Source organism: Marmota monax, unplaced genomic scaffold, assembly GCF_021218885.2.
Source record: "Marmota monax isolate L192 unplaced genomic scaffold, Marmota_monax_Labrador192_F-V1.1 WCK01_AAM20220418_F8-fsc00038, whole genome shotgun sequence".
NCBI lineage: Eukaryota > Metazoa > Chordata > Mammalia > Rodentia > Sciuridae > Marmota > Marmota monax.
The window spans coordinates 3,087,534-3,106,570 of record NW_026692498.1 but is presented as its reverse complement, the minus strand read 5'-3'; the positions used below and the strand labels follow the sequence as shown (position 1 = coordinate 3,106,570).

The 19,037-nt window shown below is 60.8% G+C and overlaps 1 protein-coding gene across 2 annotated transcripts in view; it reads left to right on the top strand.

The window, feature by feature from the left end:
• Nadsyn1 (NAD synthetase 1) overlaps positions 1-14,070 on the top strand; it is a 30,145-nt gene extending 16,075 nt beyond the window's left edge. For both annotated transcript variants that reach the window (XM_046444909.1, XM_046444908.1), the window contains 11 exons: positions 296-420; positions 885-933; positions 1,349-1,451; positions 1,789-1,957; positions 2,917-3,052; positions 4,307-4,413; positions 7,251-7,382; positions 8,110-8,179; positions 11,382-11,510; positions 12,055-12,231; positions 13,832-14,070. In XM_046444909.1, the coding sequence (XP_046300865.1) occupies positions 296-420; positions 885-933; positions 1,349-1,451; positions 1,789-1,957; positions 2,917-3,052; positions 4,307-4,413; positions 7,251-7,382; positions 8,110-8,179; positions 11,382-11,510; positions 12,055-12,231; positions 13,832-13,882 (1,248 nt within the window). In that variant the 3' untranslated portion in view covers positions 13,883-14,070. The remainder of the gene's footprint in view (positions 1-295; positions 421-884; positions 934-1,348; positions 1,452-1,788; positions 1,958-2,916; positions 3,053-4,306; positions 4,414-7,250; positions 7,383-8,109; positions 8,180-11,381; positions 11,511-12,054; positions 12,232-13,831) is intronic.
• Positions 14,071-19,037: the final 4,967 nt, after the last annotated feature.

Genomic DNA, 19,037 nt, shown 5'->3' with positions numbered 1-19,037 from the left:
CCACATGCAGGTGTTGGGACACTCATGTCTGTCCCCTTGGGTCACGTACTCAGGAGTGACCCCGGGGGCTCGTGTGGTGACTCTTGTGTAGCCCCAGGGCTGCCAGGCTGTTCCTGAGCCCTGCACCACTTCCGTTCCCACCAGCAGGGAGCGGCTGCCATGTCTTGGGCCCTGACCGGCGCTGGCCACCGCCTGCTGCTCGGGTTCCAGCCCTCCCAGTCTCCCCGAGGGCTTGGTCTTTGTTCCCCGGCTTCCTGATGGGGGACCTCACTTTGTCTTGAACGTCCATCAACAGGCCAGCAGGGTGAGCCCCTATCCCAGAGTGAAGGTGGACTTTGCCCTCTCGTGCCACGAGGACCTGCTGCAGCCCGTCTCTGAGCCCCTGGAGTGGAAATACCACAGGCCGGAGGAGGAGATCAGGTGGGCAGCCCCCGGCAGGGATCCCCTCACTCGTGTGGCCGCGTCGCCCAGCAGCTGCCGCCATTTGCACTGGGGTGGGGTGGCACTGCGTGCGCCCAGTGGGTCTTCAGAGCCTGGGGTGGACGCTGGGCTCCAGGACTCTGTGCCTCATTGGGGCCGAGGGTCTGGATGCTGGAGCCGGAGAGACTGAGCTCATCTCCTGGGCCAGCAGTGTCCTTGAGCTGCATCCTTGGGCACAAAGGTGCCGTCCTCTGAGTCTCGGTGTCCCCATTTCAAAAGGGGACACTAGTGATATGTGTCTCCCAGGCTTGTTTCAGACCTGAGAAGCCCTAATTCCCATCAGGTATTTGCAATGGAGGCCGGGGCCTGGCGAGAGCCAGCCCTGCTGGGCAGATCTCCCCCGGGGAACCTGCGCAGGTGGGCTGCTCGGGTGCCCCAGACTCAGCGCTCTTACTGCCCTGCAGCCTCGGACCCGCCTGCTGGCTCTGGGATTTCTTGAGGCGAAGCCACCAGGTAGGTGCCCCGTGTCCACTGCTTGTTCTGCTGGGTGGCCTGCGTCAGTCTGGGACAGGCTTGGGATTCTTTTCTGTGCATGCAGCTAAAGGTACTGCCTGGGGCAGCCGTCTGCACTGGCTGGACGCCAGGTGGGCCCGGCCGGCTTGGCCACGGGAGCCTGGCGGGACTGTCTGGGCGTTCGGAGCTCCGAGGCCCACGTTGTGCTAGTTTGTGGCCATGCTGGTCTGTGATGCCCTGTGGAGAGTCAGCTCAGGCCCGCGAACACCTTCCCTCCTTCTGCACGTGGTGGGCATTTTCCTACCAGGCGGAGCCCTCTGTCAGGCCTGTCGGTGGGCAGGGCTGGGCTGCGCTTCTGGCACGCTGCTGTGTGTCGGGAGCTTGGCTTACCCTGTGCCCGGCTGGCCCGTTTCAGGCCGGGTTTCTCCTGCCCCTGAGCGGTGGCATGGACAGTGCGGCCACTGCCTGCCTCGTCTACTCCATGTGCTTCCAGGTCTGCGAGGCCGTGAGGGACGGAAGTAGGTGATGTCCTTGACCCAGGAGCTCCGGGGTGGGCGGTCGTGGCATAGTGGGTGAAGGAGGCTTTGTGGCCGTGTGCAGAAGTCAGAGCCCAAGGACAGCAGGACACTCAGGTCCTTTCCTGGGGCTTGTTGCTGCTGTGGCTCTGACTGCAGAGTCATCGTGACTAAGCCTGTTGCCGTCCGTGACAGTGAGGCCCTGTGGGGGGAACTCGTTTTGGGGACTGTGCAGGTGCCCGGGGATGTCTTGGGATTCCATTGAGTTTCCCTGGGGATAGCCTGGGATTGGCTGGACATTCACAGCGACTTCTACTCTTTCTGATCTGGTGGTTTTCAGATCAGGAAGTGCTGGCCGATGTCCAGGCCATCTTGAACCAGAACAGCTACATTCCCCAGGACCCCCGGGAGCTCTGTGGACGCCTGCTGACCACCTGCTACATGGCCAGCGAGAACTCCTCCCAGGAGACCTGCAGCAGGGCCAGAGAGCTGGCCCAGCAGATCGGAAGGTAGACTCGGTGGTGCAAGCACAGGCAGGCAGCGGTGGCCAGGAGCCAGCTGTGGACACCCGTGGCTGCGTTGTCCCTCAGTGTGTGTCTAGGAGCTGACGGGGTCTAGCTGCCCTTGGTTTGAGCCAGTCCTCTGCCCTCCCTGGTCCTCGACAGCGTCCCGTCTCCGCCTCCTTCCCTCCTCCATGCCCAGGGCAGCCTCCTCACCTCCAGTGAGCACCAGGGCACAGGAGTGGCCTACGGAAGGCATGGCTCCCCCCGCCCCCCCCGGCACCTGCTCACAGGCTGCCCTGACTGCCTCCTCCTCAGGCAGCTCTCCTCGAGGACGGTGGGGAAGGCGAGGCGTGGCCGTTCAGAATGGCCCACTTACGCTGACTCCTAGGGAGAAAGGAGGAGCCGCCTCGCCCCATTTGCTGAGCTCCGCTAAAGGCTGCCCCCCCAGCAGTCCCACCCCTGGTGTAGTGGAGGAGACAGGAGCAGGGGCCTGAGCAGGGGCTGGAACAGGAATGACCACGGCGCAGCTCCCACGGTCGCCGAGAGGCAGAAACAGCCCAGCCCCATCTGCAGACAGGGAAGAGGCAGAGTGCGGTGGGAAAGGGAGTGTCACTCAGCTACACGAAGGGCACACGTCGACCCGCGCCACATGCGTGTGAGCCTTCAAGTCACTGCGAGCCAGGAACCCAGATTCAAAAGCTGCCGAAGGCCTCCCTCCGTGTGGCTCTGCCTGTGTGGAAGGTCTTCATCAGGCAGAGCCCAGAGTCAGAGAGGAGCGGGAGTGACCCTGGCGGGGTCGGGCTTCCAGGTGCCGGAGTCCTGCACCTGCATGACAGTGACGTCACGTGATGCCGTGAATGCACCAGATACCCTGGGTCACGCACGGTGGCCAGGGCCAGTGGAATGTGTTTTTCACAGGTGTGCGTATGCGCACTGCCCCCCATACTGGTCCTTTCTCCTTCCAGCCACCACATCAGCCTCAACATGGACCCAGCTGTGAAGGCCATCTTGGGCATCTTCCGCCTGGTGACGGGGAAAAGTCCTCTATTTGCAGTTCATGGAGGAAGCAGCAGGGAAAACCTGGCCCTGCAGAATGTGCAGGTGACTCCACTTCTGGGCTGTTGTCTCCAGAGAGGAGTGGGGCACAGGAAGCCCTGGGGACTGCTGGTGCTGGGGTCAGTAGCCTTGTGCCTCGCTGGGGACACTAACCACACAGGCATGAGGACGCGGCTGCCGGCTGAGCACGTGCTCATCTAAGAGGGCACAGGGTTATAAGAGTGTGCGTGTACGCACAGGTGTGCACAGATATGCCTAAATATGTTGTGTGTGCATGGGTGTGAGTGTGCATATGTGTGTGTAGCTGTGCGTGGAGTGTACGCACAAGCACATGAACATGTGTGTGCAGTGTGTGTGCATGTGTGTTAGTGTATGTGCCAGAGTAGGAGTCTCTGTTCCTGCATGTGTGAGCACATGGAGGCGTGTGTGTGTGGGCATGTGTGAGCATGTGTGTGCATAGGTGGCATGTGCATGCTTGAGAGTTTTCCATGGTGCTTGTGAGTATGCAGGAGTGTGTGAGCACAAGCATGCTCATAATTAAGGGTGTGCCGGGAGTGAACATGGGCATGTGTGTGTTACTGTGTGAGCACAAGCATGGCATGATTGTGTATGGGAATGCAAAAGTATGTGCAGGAGTGTGTGAGCATGGGCTTGTGTGTGAGAGTGTTCAAGGTTGCTTAGGGGTGCGCGAGGGCTTGGGGTGCGCAGGGCGAGCAGGAGGTGCAAGGGCTCGGGGTGCTCAGGGGTGAGCAGGAGTACATGGGGGCTCAGGGTGTTCAGGGCGCGCAGGAGCGCGAGGGCTCGGGGTGTTCAGGGCGCGCAGGGGCGCGAGGGCTCGGGGTGCTCAGGGGTGAGCAGGAGTGCACGGGGGCTCAGGGCTCGGGGTGCGCAGGGCTGTGCAGGGGCAATCAGAGCAGCCCTGCTCCTGCCTCTTGGGCTGCTGCCCTCGAGTTGGGTGCTGCTTATCAGTGGAGGGAGAAGAGGCCCTAGGCGCCACTGCTCCAGGCTGTCATGTCCCCGTCCCCTCTCCTGTGCGTGGATGGCCTGTCCCCTCCAGAAATGCCAGTGGTGAGGAATGAGGAGGCCCAGGTCCTCCGTCTTTGGAGAGCAGGCCCCTAAGAGCTCTGCAGGCTGGCCTGACGGGACGCCTCAGGGGCCTTCCCTGCAGGAGGACGCCCCCGAGCCAGCTTCCCCCTGGAGGCCTTGCCGGGACCTGCTCCTGGGCCGGGATGGGGTCAGGGTGCAGCACACCTGTCCCGGGTTTCGCTGGGTGACTCTTCCTTCCCTCCTGTTGCCCAGGCTCGGATCAGGATGGTCCTCGCCTACCTGTTTGCTCAGCTGAGCCTCTGGTCCCGGGGCGCCCGTGGGGGGCTTCTCGTGCTCGGATCTGCCAACGTGGATGAGAGGTATGGTGGTGTGGCGGGCGTGCAGCGGTGGGCTCCTGGACATCCCTGATCTCAGGGTGACATGCCTCCAGAGGCAGCCTCCCCCAGCACCCGGCTGGTTCTCGCAATATCCACACAACACCCAGGGAGGAGCCGTGTTACCCCATGGCTCGGGGAGTCTGGTGCCCACAGCAACGTGGTGTCCCAGAACGTCAGGCCCCTGGAGGGTGCAGATTGGCTGGACGTTGCTGTCCCTCTGGCCCATGCCCGCCCGCCCTGCCCCAACCTGTTTCCTCCCTCCACGATGCTCACTGGGGCTGTGCCCCACCCTGATCCAGGGCCTGTTGCTCCTAGGTATTCAACGGTGACTGATGTCACTTCTTTGCCTGTAGTTTTCACCTCCAAACTCAACGGCTCATTTGTTACATGGACTGAAAAATAGTCCCTTCCTCACATTGTCCAGATAAACCAGGCTGGTCTCAGGCTTAGCGGGGGGAGCTGGGCCGTCTTCCCAGCCGCGGTTCCCTCTTCCCTGAGGCGAGCTCCAGGCCGCTCAGCTCTTCTCTTATCAGCTGAGGAATCTCAAGAACTTTGTCATCTACCCGTCTGTCAGTTCTTGCATCAACCTGTCCATCCATCAATGGACCCACCTGTCTCCCATTCTATGCATACATCTGACCACTCGTCCGTCCATCCATCCATCCATGCATCCATTTGTCCATCCATCTGAGCACCTGCCCACTCACGTACCCACTCACCCATCCATCTGCTCATCCTTCATCCTCCAATCCACCCACCCACCCCCCGTCCCCCGGTCCCACCCCCATACATACCCTTCCACCCGCCCCTTCCCACCCGCCCTTCACCTACAGTCTGTCAAATCTTTCTACACCCTTGCAAGTCTGCAGATGTCTTTTAAGTCCTACTTTTTAAGCTTTTGGATCCTAATTTATGTCCCCTGTGTCCGGTAAACCCTGCCCTCCTCGTGCTGTTCTGTTCATGCCTCTCTGTCGCCCCAGTGCTGTGTGGAGGGCACTGTTTCCTGGGGGCTGACGGCGGGGGTGTCCTGGGAGCACCGTGCTGCCCAGAGAGGACGAGAGCGGCCGTCTGTGAAGTGTGTTGCTGGACATCTCCCCCCACGCTGTCTGCCCTCCTTTTTTCTTTTGTTACTAAACATTTTACCAAGAAGCAAGCGTCGTCCCAGGGCGGGGCGCACTCCAGACTCACAGGTCCTGGGTGAATGTCGGGAAGACAAGGTGGCGCACTCGGGGCGTTTGAGGGCCGCCCGTCCCCGTCCAGCTCCCGCTGCTCCGCCCTCCAGGCACACGGGCCCCGCGCTGAGCAGACCTTCCTCTGTCGGGTCCCATGACAGGGTCCCACGGTGCCGCCTGCCGTTGGACTCCTGAGTGTGCCGGGCCTGTTTTTACCTGCTGTGCCCCACTCCTCCTTCTCGCTCCCGACAGCCCTCTCTCCTGCGCTCTCCAGGGCAGACGCGGGTGGACATTTCTGTAGTGCTGAGCTTAAAGGGTGTTTAATTCTAATTGTTCCTCCTGCCTCTGACTGTGCTCCTGGCTCCGCAGCCTGGGTGTGCTCACTGCGCACTGTGGTCCCCTGTTGTGGGTCTTCTTGGTGTTGTGAACAAAACACAAAAGCAGCTCCTGTGTCACCCTGCCCCGTGTCACCCTGGTGGAGGCAGACAGACAACAGCATGTGGCACGTGTGCACAGTGTCTGCAGAGAGAGCTCGAGGGGCGGGCGGTGGGAGGCTCCTGGGACTGGAAAGGCCTGCGGGAGGGGCAGACACAGCTCACGGAGGGGCCCACACAGAGCCCTGGGGTGAGGCCATGTCAGGATTAGAGGCTGCCGTCGTCCCCTAGAAAGCCAAGCGTGGGAGACTGAAAGACCTGCTGGGCAGGTTGGGGGGACAGTGAGGTGGGGGTGCAGCGACTCCGAGACAGGCCTTTCCAGGGGTCACACTTGAAGGAGAGGGCAGCTGCAGGAGTGGCTGGGCAGCCTGGGGACAGGAGAGGACATTTCCTTGTTTTAAGTCACCAACGGGAAAGGCCAGTGGACAGAGCAGGGCCGTGAGGCAGGAGAGCAGAGACCAGGCGAGGGGCAGGCTCTGCTGGGAGCCACCAGCCTCCACTGCCACAGAGGGCCACGGGAGGGCACAGGGGGCACTGAGGGGTGTGAGGGTCCACTCTGAGAGGCTTTTTCCCCATGAAGGAGGAGGAACTGGCACCACACTAGGGTGGGGGGAGCAAGGGGTGACACGTGGGGAGGGGACAAGACGCTGCCTTGAGACAGGTGATGGCAGGTGGGGCCGCGAGACCTGGAGGCAGGGTGTCTCCTCTACAGCCGTCTGTGCCGCAGGGACCGCTCCAGGCTGGGTGGTGGCGCTGCTAAGCAGGGGTGGGTGGCAGAGCGGAGGAGAGGCGGCAAGGGGCGGCCACGGGCAAGGTGGGCAGAGGCCTGCAGGCTCCAGGTCCTGGTGAGTGGCACGTCAGAGGCTGTGACAGTGACAGATGCTGACAGAGAAGGTTGAGGAACCCAGAGGCCAGGTCCCTCCGGCCTCAGCCTGCAGAGGCCAATGCTGGCGACTCCCAAATCTGCTTCCCAGACCCGAGGACGTCCTGGCATCCCGGTGCCTCTCTGAGGCCTCTGCAGTCCCTGCCCCCTTGGCCATCTGTCCCAGCTATGCCACCTTCTCCAGGAGCCTGGAACCCGCCAGGCTCCTGGAAGAAGCAAGTCCTCTGATGTCCAGAGTTGGTAGCATCTGCAGCCTGACTGCGTGCCCTGGGGACCTCGGGTTCTCCCAGCCAGTCTGTCCCTGTCTCCCCACCCCCCTCTCTCCTGAAGCCTCCTCGGCTACCTCACCAAGTACGACTGCTCCAGCGCAGACATCAACCCCATAGGGGGGATCAGCAAGACGGACCTGAGGGCCTTCGTCCAGTTCTGCATGGAGCGCTTCCGGCTTCCCGCCCTGCAGGGGTGAGTGTGCGCCAGCACGCCACAGCGGCTGCTCCTGAGCCCAGGTCTTGCCAGCCCAGCCCAGGGCCACCCTCACCACCACCCAGACACCTTCTGTAGCTCCCTATCACCTGGGGAAAGAGTCCTGCCCTTCAGCCGGACACTGGGGTCCCATGACCAAGCCACTGCTTCCTGCACAGGCCGGCTCTGCCCTCCTGTCCTCTCCACTCTTCTCCCACCACCTAAGGCGGGGGACTGATGCGGGTACCTAGCAGGCACCTGCCCCTTATGGCGTCTGCTGAATTGACTGGCATCCAGGCTGTCCGGCTCACTGCGTCCTCCCCAGGCCCAGGCCACCTTCTCCTTGCCCCAATGAGGACTGGGGCAGTCTTGTCCCCAGGGGCATTGGGCAGTGGCTGAGGCATTTTTAGTTGTCCCAAGGCTGTGTTGCTAGCAGCTCCCGGGTGCAGGCCAGGGGGCTCCTAAATGCCCTGCAGCACACAGGACCCCTCAGGTCTGCCCGGCCCCAGGTGAGACTGTGCTGAGGAGAGGCACGTGGCTGCCCTCCTGCCATCAGCCCATCACGGTCAGGTCACAAAGCCCCAAGAACGTCCACTCGCTTCTGCCAGGGAAACCCTGGCGTGGCTCTGCCTGCTGACCACCTGCCGGGTCGGGTGGCCTGGGGCTTCCTCCCAAGGCTCAGGAGCCCATCCACACTGTGGTGACCAACCCGTGTTCTTGGCCACAGCATCCTGTGTGCACCGGCCACCGCGGAGCTGGAGCCCTTGGCCAACGGACAGGTGTCCCAGACGGATGAGGTAAGGGCTCTCTCGTGGCAGGCTTCTCCCACGCCCCATGGCCTGTGTGGCAGGGCGGGCTCCTTCACAGCCTCTCTCTGCCCAGGAACCCGTGCACCCTTGCCACGTCCCGGCCTAAGCTCAGGGACCCAGCGTCAGTCCCCCCCTGGCCTTTGACACTTTGGTGGCTTTCTCACTGTGAGGGGTTCCAGGAGAGGGGTGACAAAGTAGGTAGGGAGGGGACCACCATGGCAGGCTGAGGGATGCAGATCCCTCACAGAGGGTGAGACATCTGGTTTAGAGCAACCTCATGCTGACCGGTGGCTGTTGGGCCCTTGCTGAAGGACATCACCAGACCCCGCAGCCTCTTGGTCACCAGACCTGCCCCATGTCTTCTTCGGGGAGGTTGAGGCCCTAGTGCAGGGCTCCCAGCTTCGGTGGGTGGGGTGAGGAAGGTCTGCGTTCCGGCGCTACTTGTTGATTAGATTGTTCTTTTCCCCTGTGAATTGTCTTGGCGTCCTTGTTGAAATGAGTTGATTGTGAACGTGTGGGTTTATTTCTGGACTTGGAGTTCACTTCCGTCAGTCTCTGCATCTGTCTACACCAGTTCCTCACCATCTTGACTATTGTTGCTTTGTGGTAAGATTTGAAATAAGGAAGTGTGAGTCCTCCAACTTTGTTGTTTCTTCAAGATAATTTTGTCTACTGTGGGTTCTTAAAATTTTCATATGAATTTTAAGATACAGTTGGCAATTTCTGCAAAAAAAACCCCAAAAACAATAGCATAGATTTTGATAAGGATTTGTAAAGAACCTGTAGACCAGGTCTGGGGATGCCACCGCCTTAGTATGACATTTTCCGATTCATGAACATGGGATGTCTTCGTTTTCACTAAACTCTGTTTTATAGTTTTCACAGTATTAGTTTACATGTCTTTTGTTAAATTTACTTATTTCAAAGTGTATTATTCTCTTTGATTGTAAGTGGGATTGTTTCGTTAAATTCATTTTGGATTGTTGTGTAGAAAGTCATGTGACTTCAGTGTCGAGACTGCATCCCACAACGTGTTGGATTCACCTCAGGAGTTCCTACCTACAAGACACACTGTCTGCAAGCAGCAGATGTCTTCTTTCTCTCCAACCTGGCTGCCTTTTTCCATTTTCTTGCCCAGTAACCCTGGCTAGAATGTGTAGTGTGATGGGAGCGGACATCCTTTTCCTGGCCCTGATCTGGGGACTTTCCGTCTTTCCCCAGGAAGGAGGAGGTTTGCTGTGGCTTTTTGACATGTGCCCTGTATGTATTGAGGAAGTTCCCTTCTACTTCAACCTGTTTTTTCCTCCTCCTCCTCCTCCTCTTCATCTTACAAGACTGTAGGATCTTGCCAAATACTCTTTCTACGATTTTGGTTGTTAAACCGACCTTGCATTCCAGGGATAAGTCCCTTTGCAGATCATCTTTTTTCTATGCTGCTAGATTGGGTCTGCTGGTGTGGTGTTGAGGATTTTTTGCCTACTCACAGGGGATTCTCATCAGTTGTCTTTTCATGTGATATCTTTGCCTAGTTTGGTATCGGGAAAATGCTGGCCTCCTAGAAAGAGTCAGGAGGTATCCTGCCCCTTTTGTCCTTTGGAAGAGGGTGTGAGAACTGGTTGTAATTCTCATATAAAATTTTGGTAGAGAGCTGGGGCTGGGGCTCAGTGGTAGAACACTCACCTAGCACACATGAGGCTCTGGGTTTGATCCTCAGCACCACATAAAAATAAAATAAAGGTATTGGGTCCACCTACAACTAACAAAATACATTCAAAAAATTTTTTGGTAGAGTTCCTGGGAAGCCATCTGAGCTGGGCTTTACTTTGTCAGAAATATCTTCATTAGTGATAAAAATGTCGTTAGAAGTCTGTTCACATTTCCTCCTGAGCCGCTTGGTATCCCTGTTGCTCAGGGCTCTACCGGGAGGCGGAACCCTCGGGACATGTGGAGATAGATAGACGGGAGGGGACTGATCGGGGATTTGGCCCATGTGATTCTGGAGGCCAGGAAGCCTCATGACAAGGTGGAGAACCAGGAAAACCGGTAGAGGTGGCCACTGCTCTTAAAATGCTGAGTCCCCTGAAGACGTCTCCACGACAGCCCCAGGGGTTGTGGGTGCTGCAGGCCAGTCATCCAGGGAGGTGAGATGGAGAGAGATGGAGGAGGTGGTGGCGGGGGTCAGGGCAGGGCCCCTGAGGGGACACGAGGGGACATGAAGGGACTCCGGGGCTGGGGCCTGAGGAAGGCCAGGGTAGCTAAAGCTGAATGGGCCATGGGGACAAGAGGCCATGTCCACATCACAGAGGGCCCTAAGGCCCAGCCAGAGGTGAGGGCCCCGCTGCTGTGTCCCAGAATGCTGGCCTCACTGCGTGTCTGGTGGTGGCTCTGGGGAGGGCAGCCCTGAGGGCCGGAGCAGACATTAACCTTGGCGGGCCTGACTGAGCTGGCTGGCAGCTCTCCCGTGTCCTCCCATGTGGCCCTGACTTCCGTGAGCCTGCTCCCTTTTCTCCAAGGCCACCAAGGGCAGCAGCTCAGTGGGGCAGGAGACAGGATGCACCTGCTAGGTGTGCCATGCCTCGGGTGGCTTGGTCTCCAGATTGGCCTCCGGTGGGTCCGTAGTAGATGACCACAGATCACGTGGCCCAGAACCAAGGAGGGGGTCCTCTCCACTCCAGAGGCCACATCTGGCATCAAGGTGGGGCCGGGCTGAGACCCCACAAAGGCCCTGGGGGGAGCTCTTCCTGCCTCTTCTAGCTCTGGGGCCTCCAGGTGCCCTTGGCTTGTGGCCACATCGCTCGTCACTCTGTCCCTGCCTCTGTCTCAGAATTGCGTCTCCTCTTTCCTTGTGTCTCCTCTGACGCTTTATAAGGACTCTGTCTTGGGATTAGGACCCACCAGACACCAGGGTCATTTCATGACCTCGTTACACCTGCAAAGACCCTTTTTGCAAATAAGGTCCCCTTCACAGGAACCAGTGCTCAGGACATAGGCACATCCTTGGTGGCCCCAGCACTGTCCTGCGGTCCTAAAAGCCAAGTTGTACCTCCAGATTGGCCAGTGGAAGCTGGAAATGAAGCCAGTGTCCACTCCTGGCTCTTGAGGCAGCCTCACCTCCCTGGGCCTCTGCCCTCAACCGTGGGCCTCTCTGCCCTCTTTGGCCGTTGCCTGGAGTGACCTTTGCTCTCTGCAGGAGGACATGGGGATGACATACACGGAGCTCTCTGTGTTCGGGCGGCTCAGGAAGATTGCCAAGATGGGCCCCTACAGCATGTTCTGCAAGCTGCTCAACATGTGGAGAGACACCTGCACACCTCGGCAGGTGAGGCCGTGCATGGTGTCACAGACGGAGCCACCCAAGGAGCACCCGAACAGAGGCACCTCCGGCCCACTGGGGCAGGCGAGCGCCCTGCCTCCCAGATACCACCTGTGCTGTGTGCTCTAGGCTCCTGGCCCAGTCTTTACCTTTGTCTGCCTTGTCACCAAGAGAGGCTCAGCCTCCCCAGTGACCGAGGAGGTGGCCCAGCCTCCTATGAGCGCAGCACCAGGGCTCCAGGTCGGATCCTGCACACAGCGCTGTTTTGAGCTGTTGGGGCCAAAGCCCACAAGCGTGCTAGTCCCACAGAGCTGCCTGGGACCCTGTGGGGTGACTCTGGCTGCCCCGGCCTCCTGGGGCAGAATTGGCTGTTCTGCCGTGTTCACCTCAGCCAGTGCCAGCCCTGCCTGGTGTCCACAGCTGCCCTGAGGGAAGGCCCCGAGAGGGGCTGTGGCCCACCAGCCTTGTGTGCACGCCTCGTCCCACAGAGTGCCACTGCCTGGTGCTCTTCCCCTTTGCACCTCGACGCCCACATATCGCATGCCCACAGGTGGCCGACAAGGTGAAGCGGTTTTTCTCGAGGTACTCCCTGAACAGGCACAAGATGACCACGCTCACACCCGCTTACCACGCAGAGAACTACAGCCCTGACGACAACAGGTTCGACCTGCGGCCCTTCCTGTACAACACGCGCTGGCCCTGGCAGTTCCGGTGCATAGAGGACCAGGTGGGTGCGGCGGCCACCTCCCCGGGAGCCACGGAGCCCGTCCTGCACGGAGGCAGGATGTGAAGGGGGCGCTTTGCTTGTGATCTATTTTGACAAAAGTCGTACACACGTTGGTGTGTACAGCGTGGCGTTCTGGACACGTGCCCGTTTTGGACTGGCCGGAGCAAGCTGTTCCGCCCGCAGCCCTCACGGCTCCGGCCCCGGGCGGTGAACACATTTTGCATCTGCCCCTGGCCCACGTGTGAGACGTGGCACCTTAGCGGCAGCCACCGCGCCACAGGACAGAGCTCCAGAGCCCCTTCTCCTGCCTGACCGCGTCCTGTGGTCGGCACCTCCTGCTCCTCCTACGGCCAGGAACCCGCTCTGCCCGTCTGTTGATGAGTTTGACTTTTCCACCTCCATGTGTGAGGGAGAGCCTGTGGTCCCCCGGTGCTGGGCCTGGCTGCTTTCACTGGACATGACATCCTACAGGCTCGCCGGGTCCCACCGGAAGGACTTCCTTCCTGAGGCTGGGTGATATTCCACGGGGTCCACGTGCCACACTGCCTTGCCCAGCTGTCCACGGGCGGATGCTTAGGCTGGGGCCACACCATGTGCAGGGGACAACCGCGGTGGACACTGTGGTGCCGACGTCACCACACCGGCTGCCTTCTTTCCTGTGGCCACGTACCTGTGGGACAATGGGTCACCCTCCCCTTTCTTTTTCCAGTTAGTAACAGAATAAAGGAAGGACTGATAGTCACTTAAACAAGGGCGCTCCTTCTCCTCTCCTTTTGCCAGGCCCCAGGCAGGAGCCCCAGAAAGCAAGTTAGCCGTGCCCAGCCCCGTCTCGGTGAGAGGCGAAAGTGGCCACTTCGTCCACACAGGGACATGTGGTCAGTTGTAAGTGCCCTGCTGAGCTAGAGCCTGACGAACCAGAGGAGCCTTCGTGCCCAGAGCCTGGCAGGAGGTGCAGGTCTCTGAGCAGCTGGTGTGCAGACGGACGTGCCCTCCATCTGCCAGGCTGTCCCCATCAGGGATGGTTGGCCCCCGTGTCTGGAGACGCTTTGGGTTGTCATCACTGAGGGGGGCGTCCCCGCTTTGGCATCTAGTGGTGACCGGCAGGGACGCTGCTTATGGCCTATGGTGCCCAGGACGCCTTCCCTCCCAGCAGAGAATTGCTGGTCCCTGGCATCCGTGGTGCCGAGGTTGAAGGACACTGATGTTGGGGCCAGAGGAGCCCCTGGACTTCACAGTTGCCAGGTAGAGATGCCGGGTCCAGCTGAGTGCAGTGGAGATGCGCTTCCTGGCAGAGTGACCTGGGGGTTTGGTGGAAGTCAGCAGGAGACACGGGGTGGCGGGCTGCGGAGCAGGGACTTGGGCAGGGCTCTGCTGCCCACACCCAGGTGCTGTCACTGGGTGGTGCCCATGTCCTGCATCCTGCAAGAGCCAGTGCCCACCTGCTCAGCCACCCCGGACACTGTGCTCCCTGTGCTGGGGTCGTGCGGGTTCCTTGGTGACCTGTGTTCTCAGTGCCAGGACACGGCTGGCCAACTCAGTGCTGGTGGGTGTGTTGGGGCAGCTGGTGCTTGGACACTGTTCTCACGGCCTCTCCCTCCAGGTCCTGCAGCTGGAGAAGAGAGCACAGAAGGACCTCGACGGCCTGGACTGACGGACAGCACCTGCCAGAGGCCTCCCTCCCCGCAGCTCACTGTGACGCTGGCATCACTGTGACCAAGGACAGGGACACTCCCCACCTGGAGCCACTTGGCAAATCAGCCTTGATCGTTTTAAAGGCAGAGGGAACTTTCAATCTGATTCCTCTAAAAGAAGCTGAAATAAAGCCATCGGAGCCAGTTAGGAGGGCCTCTCTGGGGCTGGCATGGGCAGAGCAGGGTCCTGAGCGGAGAGAGGGAGAGACCTCCTCCCACCCTCACCTTCCTTCCTGGCCTGGGCTCCCTGCACAGCTTCCTGCTGGGCACCTGGGAGCTGACCTTCCCTACCCATGTCCTGCAGGTCCAGGGATGAGGCTTGTCCGGCGGCCCCTGCCTCCGCTGGGCAGGAGCCTCCAGGCCACTGCCTCCTCCTGTGTCCTGACCTTTGCCGACCGGAGCTGAGTGGCAGCTGCCTGGTCCACACCTGGTCCCCGTCCTGCGGGCTGCCTCCCTCTCTGGGTGCCTGAGTCCACGAGTGGAGTGGAGCAGCCGCTCCCTCCTCCCCACACCCTGTGTTCTGGAACCCTCTGCAGGGCTGGGCCCCAGGAGCCTGGGCCTCCCAGCCGGGCAGCGTGAAGCCACCTCTGCAGACGAGGCCTTGGGGACGAGCGGAGCTGGTTTGGGTCTGCACCATCCCCCCAGCCCAGCCCCACGGCCCAGAGAGCAGGGTGTCCAGGCCGCACTCGGAGCCCCCCTGGAGCCAGGGCCAGAGGCAGGGGAGAGCTGACCAGGAAGGAACGGAGGGGGCCCTGAGCAGGGCCTGGAACCTGGACCCTGCCCACTGGCCCGTGGTCTCCTGCGGGGTGGCCTTCCTTGCTGTCCTTGTGTGCGGCTCTTCTCCGTGCTTTGCTCTGAACCAGGAAGCCCCTCCTGATCGTGGTCACTGGGGCTGGCCCTCGCCCAGTCGGCAGGCTGGACCCTCTTGGTCCCGTCCCCCCCGGCTGAGGCAGTGTGGGGTGGTGGCACCAGCAGAGCAGGGCATCTCAGCAGGGCCTCGGGCTCTCCAGCTGCAGGGTGGGCCACGCCCTGCCTGGGTGCCCCTGAGGGCACAGGGCCCTGGGGCAGCCTGGGGACACACGCTGGGGAGGGTGAGCAGGAGTTGAGGTGGCAGGTGCTGGTCAGTCAGAACCAGCTCAGCTGGGGTGGGTCATGACCACCCTGTGTTTCTGAGCCTGGGATCAGCACGGAGGGAGCCGCCGAAGCTGCCGTGAGCCGAGAGAAGGAGACAGACAGAGGGAAGAAGGGATGGAGGACAGACAGTCCCCACGTGGCCCAGGGGTGTCCTCACAGCGCGGCCCCACTGGGGCAGGTGTGCAGTGGGTCCTGACCAGACCCCGCCCGGCCCGGCTCCCCCAGGGAGAGGGAAGGAAGGTTCTGAGTGTGGTTGAGCCTGGGGGCAAGGACGGCTCTGAAGGCCCCGCTGCCATCCTCGGTGCTGTGCTTGATCCCCTGCACTGATTTCAGGCCCCGAGGGTTCCCGCTGGAGGGGTCACCCGGGGCCTGGAGGACTGCCTCTGCACCAGGGCCACCGAGCAGCTCCCGCTTTGAGCTCTGCGTGGCTCCGGGCAGCAGGGGAGAGGCTGGCTCTCAGATCCCCAGCAGAGGCCCCGAGGTCCTGCCCTGGGGGGACATGGCTGTGGCCAGCAAAAGAACAAAGGGAGAGGCCGACTGGCCAGCGCCTGGGTGGCCCGCGGTGTGGAGGGCGGCTCTGCGGGGCTTCCTGCTGTGACCCCTGTTTTCCTCTCCGGTACTCATTTAAGACTTTTCCAACTTCTCTAGATTCTTTTCCCTCCGTCGGTGTCTGTTGACTAAAAGGAAAGCGGCTGAAGGCAGATACGCGGTCAGAGATGTTTTCACTTCAAAGCAGGCTTCTCTGAAAGTTCCTGAGGTCCCCGGAGAGCTCTGCCCGAGGCCCAGGATGGGGTCACGGTGCTAAGGCAGAGACTCCACCGTCTGGGTCTGCGTGGTCATCCCACCAAGTCCTGCAGTCCTCCTGGCCTTGAAGGAGGGGGCCCAGGGGCACTTCGTGGTCATCACGGTGACTGCCTAGCTTGGCTCTCTGGGGTCTGGCAGAAGCACCTGGGGTCCAGGCAGAGGCCTGAGAGGTTGGTCACCTCTGCACTTGCTGTGGACCATGGCGAGACACACCAGGGACCACGCTGAACCCACAGGCTCCTTAGAGGAAGGAGAAAGTGCTCCAGAGTTCCTCGGTCACCTCTGGGGAGCGTCTTCAGTGGGCCTAAATGCCCACCCTCAGGCCACCGGGACCCCTGGCTCTCCTTCCTCCCTCCCTCCCCTTTTCCCTTGGTTCCTCTCTGTCTTCCCCAAGAGTTTCCCCGGGGAGCACAGCTGGGAGCCTGCCCTGCAGATGGGGACAGGCTGCTGCGAAGACGGTGTCCCTCTGAGTCAGGAAGAGGACCCGGAGGGGAGGGTGGTGAGCACTGAGCCCCGGGTCCCCCCCCCCCGCGTCTCTTTCTTAATCCTAGTTCCTCCTGTGACATGCAACCCTCAGACGGCTGACTGTGCCGCTGCTTGGTCACAAAGCCCTGGCAGGCACAGGTGACAGCCCCTGTCATGAGGTTCAGCCGGCTGTCCCTTAACAAGATCTCAGATGTCCCCGACCAGCAGATCCATCTCTTTCTGAGACAGAATCTGGGTTGAGCGTATTTCACTGATTTGCAGAGAGGCGGCGATCTCAAGGAATTTAGAGCAAGTGCCACTGGGTGGGGAAGGTGGCCCACCCAGCTTTGTCCATGGAGGTGGGTGGGGGGCAAACCCAGCCGCCCAGCTTGGGCACAGGTGGCCCAGGACCTCTGGACCTCAGCTGCTGCTCTCCTGGTCCTTCCGCCCCGACTGTGCTGCCCCTGCCCCAGTGCCCATCCAGTCCTCAGCCGAGTGGCCTAGCTGGTCTGTGGTCAGTGCTGTCTGCATGGGCCCCAGAGCCGTATCCTTCCTCCATCCTGACAGTGGCTGTGGTGGTCACGCAAGATCATCCACCCCACAGGTCCTGTCACAGGGCCAGGTCTGGGCAGCTGCAGACTCACCCCAGGTGTGTCCAAGTGGGCCTGGTTCCAGCACAGCACCGCAGAGAGAACAGAGACACCCAGCTCCAGCCCAGTGAAGAGCAGCATCATGGTCAGGATGCCCTGAAACGCAAGATGCCCAGGGCCCCTGCTGGACACACCAGCCCCCGTCTACCTGGAATGGCCAGAGGGCTGAAGGCCCAAGATGACCACTTGCTTTTGGCTAGGGTGGATATCAACCACTCCCCTCCCCTTGCACACCTGGCTCCACCTGTTCCTCATGAAGTCCAGTGTCCTGGGCCACTCTGGGGACAGCGGAGTGGATGGCAGGTGGCACCCCAGGCCGAGCAGCACCCACCTCCCGGGGGTCTCTGCTGTTGAGGCTGCGTTTCCACCAACACGCATGCTCTGGTGGAGGTGTGTGAGGACAGCAGCCCTGGACACCCACCTTGCTCAGCCCTGGGGGCCTGCCTGGCTTTGTTGGGGGCAGCAAGGGACACAGTGAACAATCTAAGTGAGTGCTAATGCTCGTGCTGACTGCAGGAGGCACCTGCTGAGGGGAACCGAAAATTTCCACTCCTGGGTCACCTTCCTTGGATCCATGGCCTCCAGGTAGAGCAGGAGGCCACAGGTGTGAGAATGGTGTCTAAGCTGACCATGACCATGGTGGGCTGAACAGTATCCCCTCCACCTGGCAAGTCATGTCTCTGAATGTGACCGCGTCTGGAAATGGGGTCTTTGCAGATGCAGTTAATTGAGAATCTCAAGGTGCGGTCATCGTGGGTTTAAGGAGAGCCCTGAAGCAACAGCTGGTATCCTTGGGAGAGAAGAAGACACAGGCACCCAGGGGACGGCCGTAGGACCACGGAGAAGGCTAGAGTGCTGTGGCCACACACCAAGGAGCACCCACAGCCCCAGGAGCTGGGAGAGCAGGGCGGAGCCTCCTGGGGCCTCAGGGGAGCACATCCTGGTGGCAGTTAGATCTTGGGACTTCCAGCCTCCAGAGTCAGGAAGGTGATTTCTGTTACTCTGTGCCCCCCAGTTTGTGGTCCCTTGTTACCGCAGACACAGGAAATGAACACAAGATCTGGTGGGAAAGGGGTGCCCAAGAAGACCCTGGGCAGGGGCCAGGCTGAACCCGGCTCCTCCTCCAGCATCGGCATGCGGAGGTGGCTGGAGCTGGCCGAAGGGAGCCAGAGTCAGTCCTCATGTGCTGGCCCCTGCCCCTGGCCCTCCCTTTGGCTGCAGGAGCAGGCCCCTCCCCTTCCTGTGTGTCCCAAGTTTGTGGGCCATCCTCCTGAGTTCCTCACTTTAACTGCCACCTGCCCCTCGTGCCCCGGAGGAGTCGGGATGCCCCTTTGTGCCTCACCTTCTGCCCTTGCCCTGCTGTGCTGGAGGTGCCACCCAGGGCCACCTCTCCAGGGTCCTAAGGGCCCCCTGGGCTCTGGCCTTTCTTGAGCAATTCTTTGCTCCCAACGCTGGGGTCTTGTTTGGGAAAGTGCACCCCTGAGATGACGGCTGAATCCTTTTGGAACTTGACCCCAGCTTTGGAGGTAATGATTTCTGTCCAGCTGAGGCCATGTCTCACTGACTGTTCTAGAAGCAGCACTTTTGCTGCAGATCTGCTAATGCCCGCTATTCCTCCCCTGTCCTGGGCTAAGAGTCCACCCCAGGAGAAGGCACAGACGAGGCTGAGACTCTCCAGGACATCACCAGTCTGGAACATTCCAAGACACTCACCCGCACACCCGAGAGGGCCACAAAGCAGTTACTCCTCTCATCCCTTAAGTGGTCCAGCTCACACTGGCTGGCTGCAGGGACCGTCCCAGCCAGGGTGACACCAAGGAGGGTCAAGCCCAAGGTAGCAGCCGTGAGGCTCAGGAGGTTGGTGACCAGTTGTTCCAGGCCTACGGGGAGGAGGCGTCAGGGTCTGCACCCCTGAGCCACACGCAACCTCATCCCACCCAGCCTCCCGAGTGTTCCCACACATGGGGCTCTGCAGGACAGGAGGCATGCAGGGTCACCCCACCCGAGCAGCCCCTGCACCCTGCTGAGTGCCTGCATGTGCGAACCAAGCACAGGCCTCTGG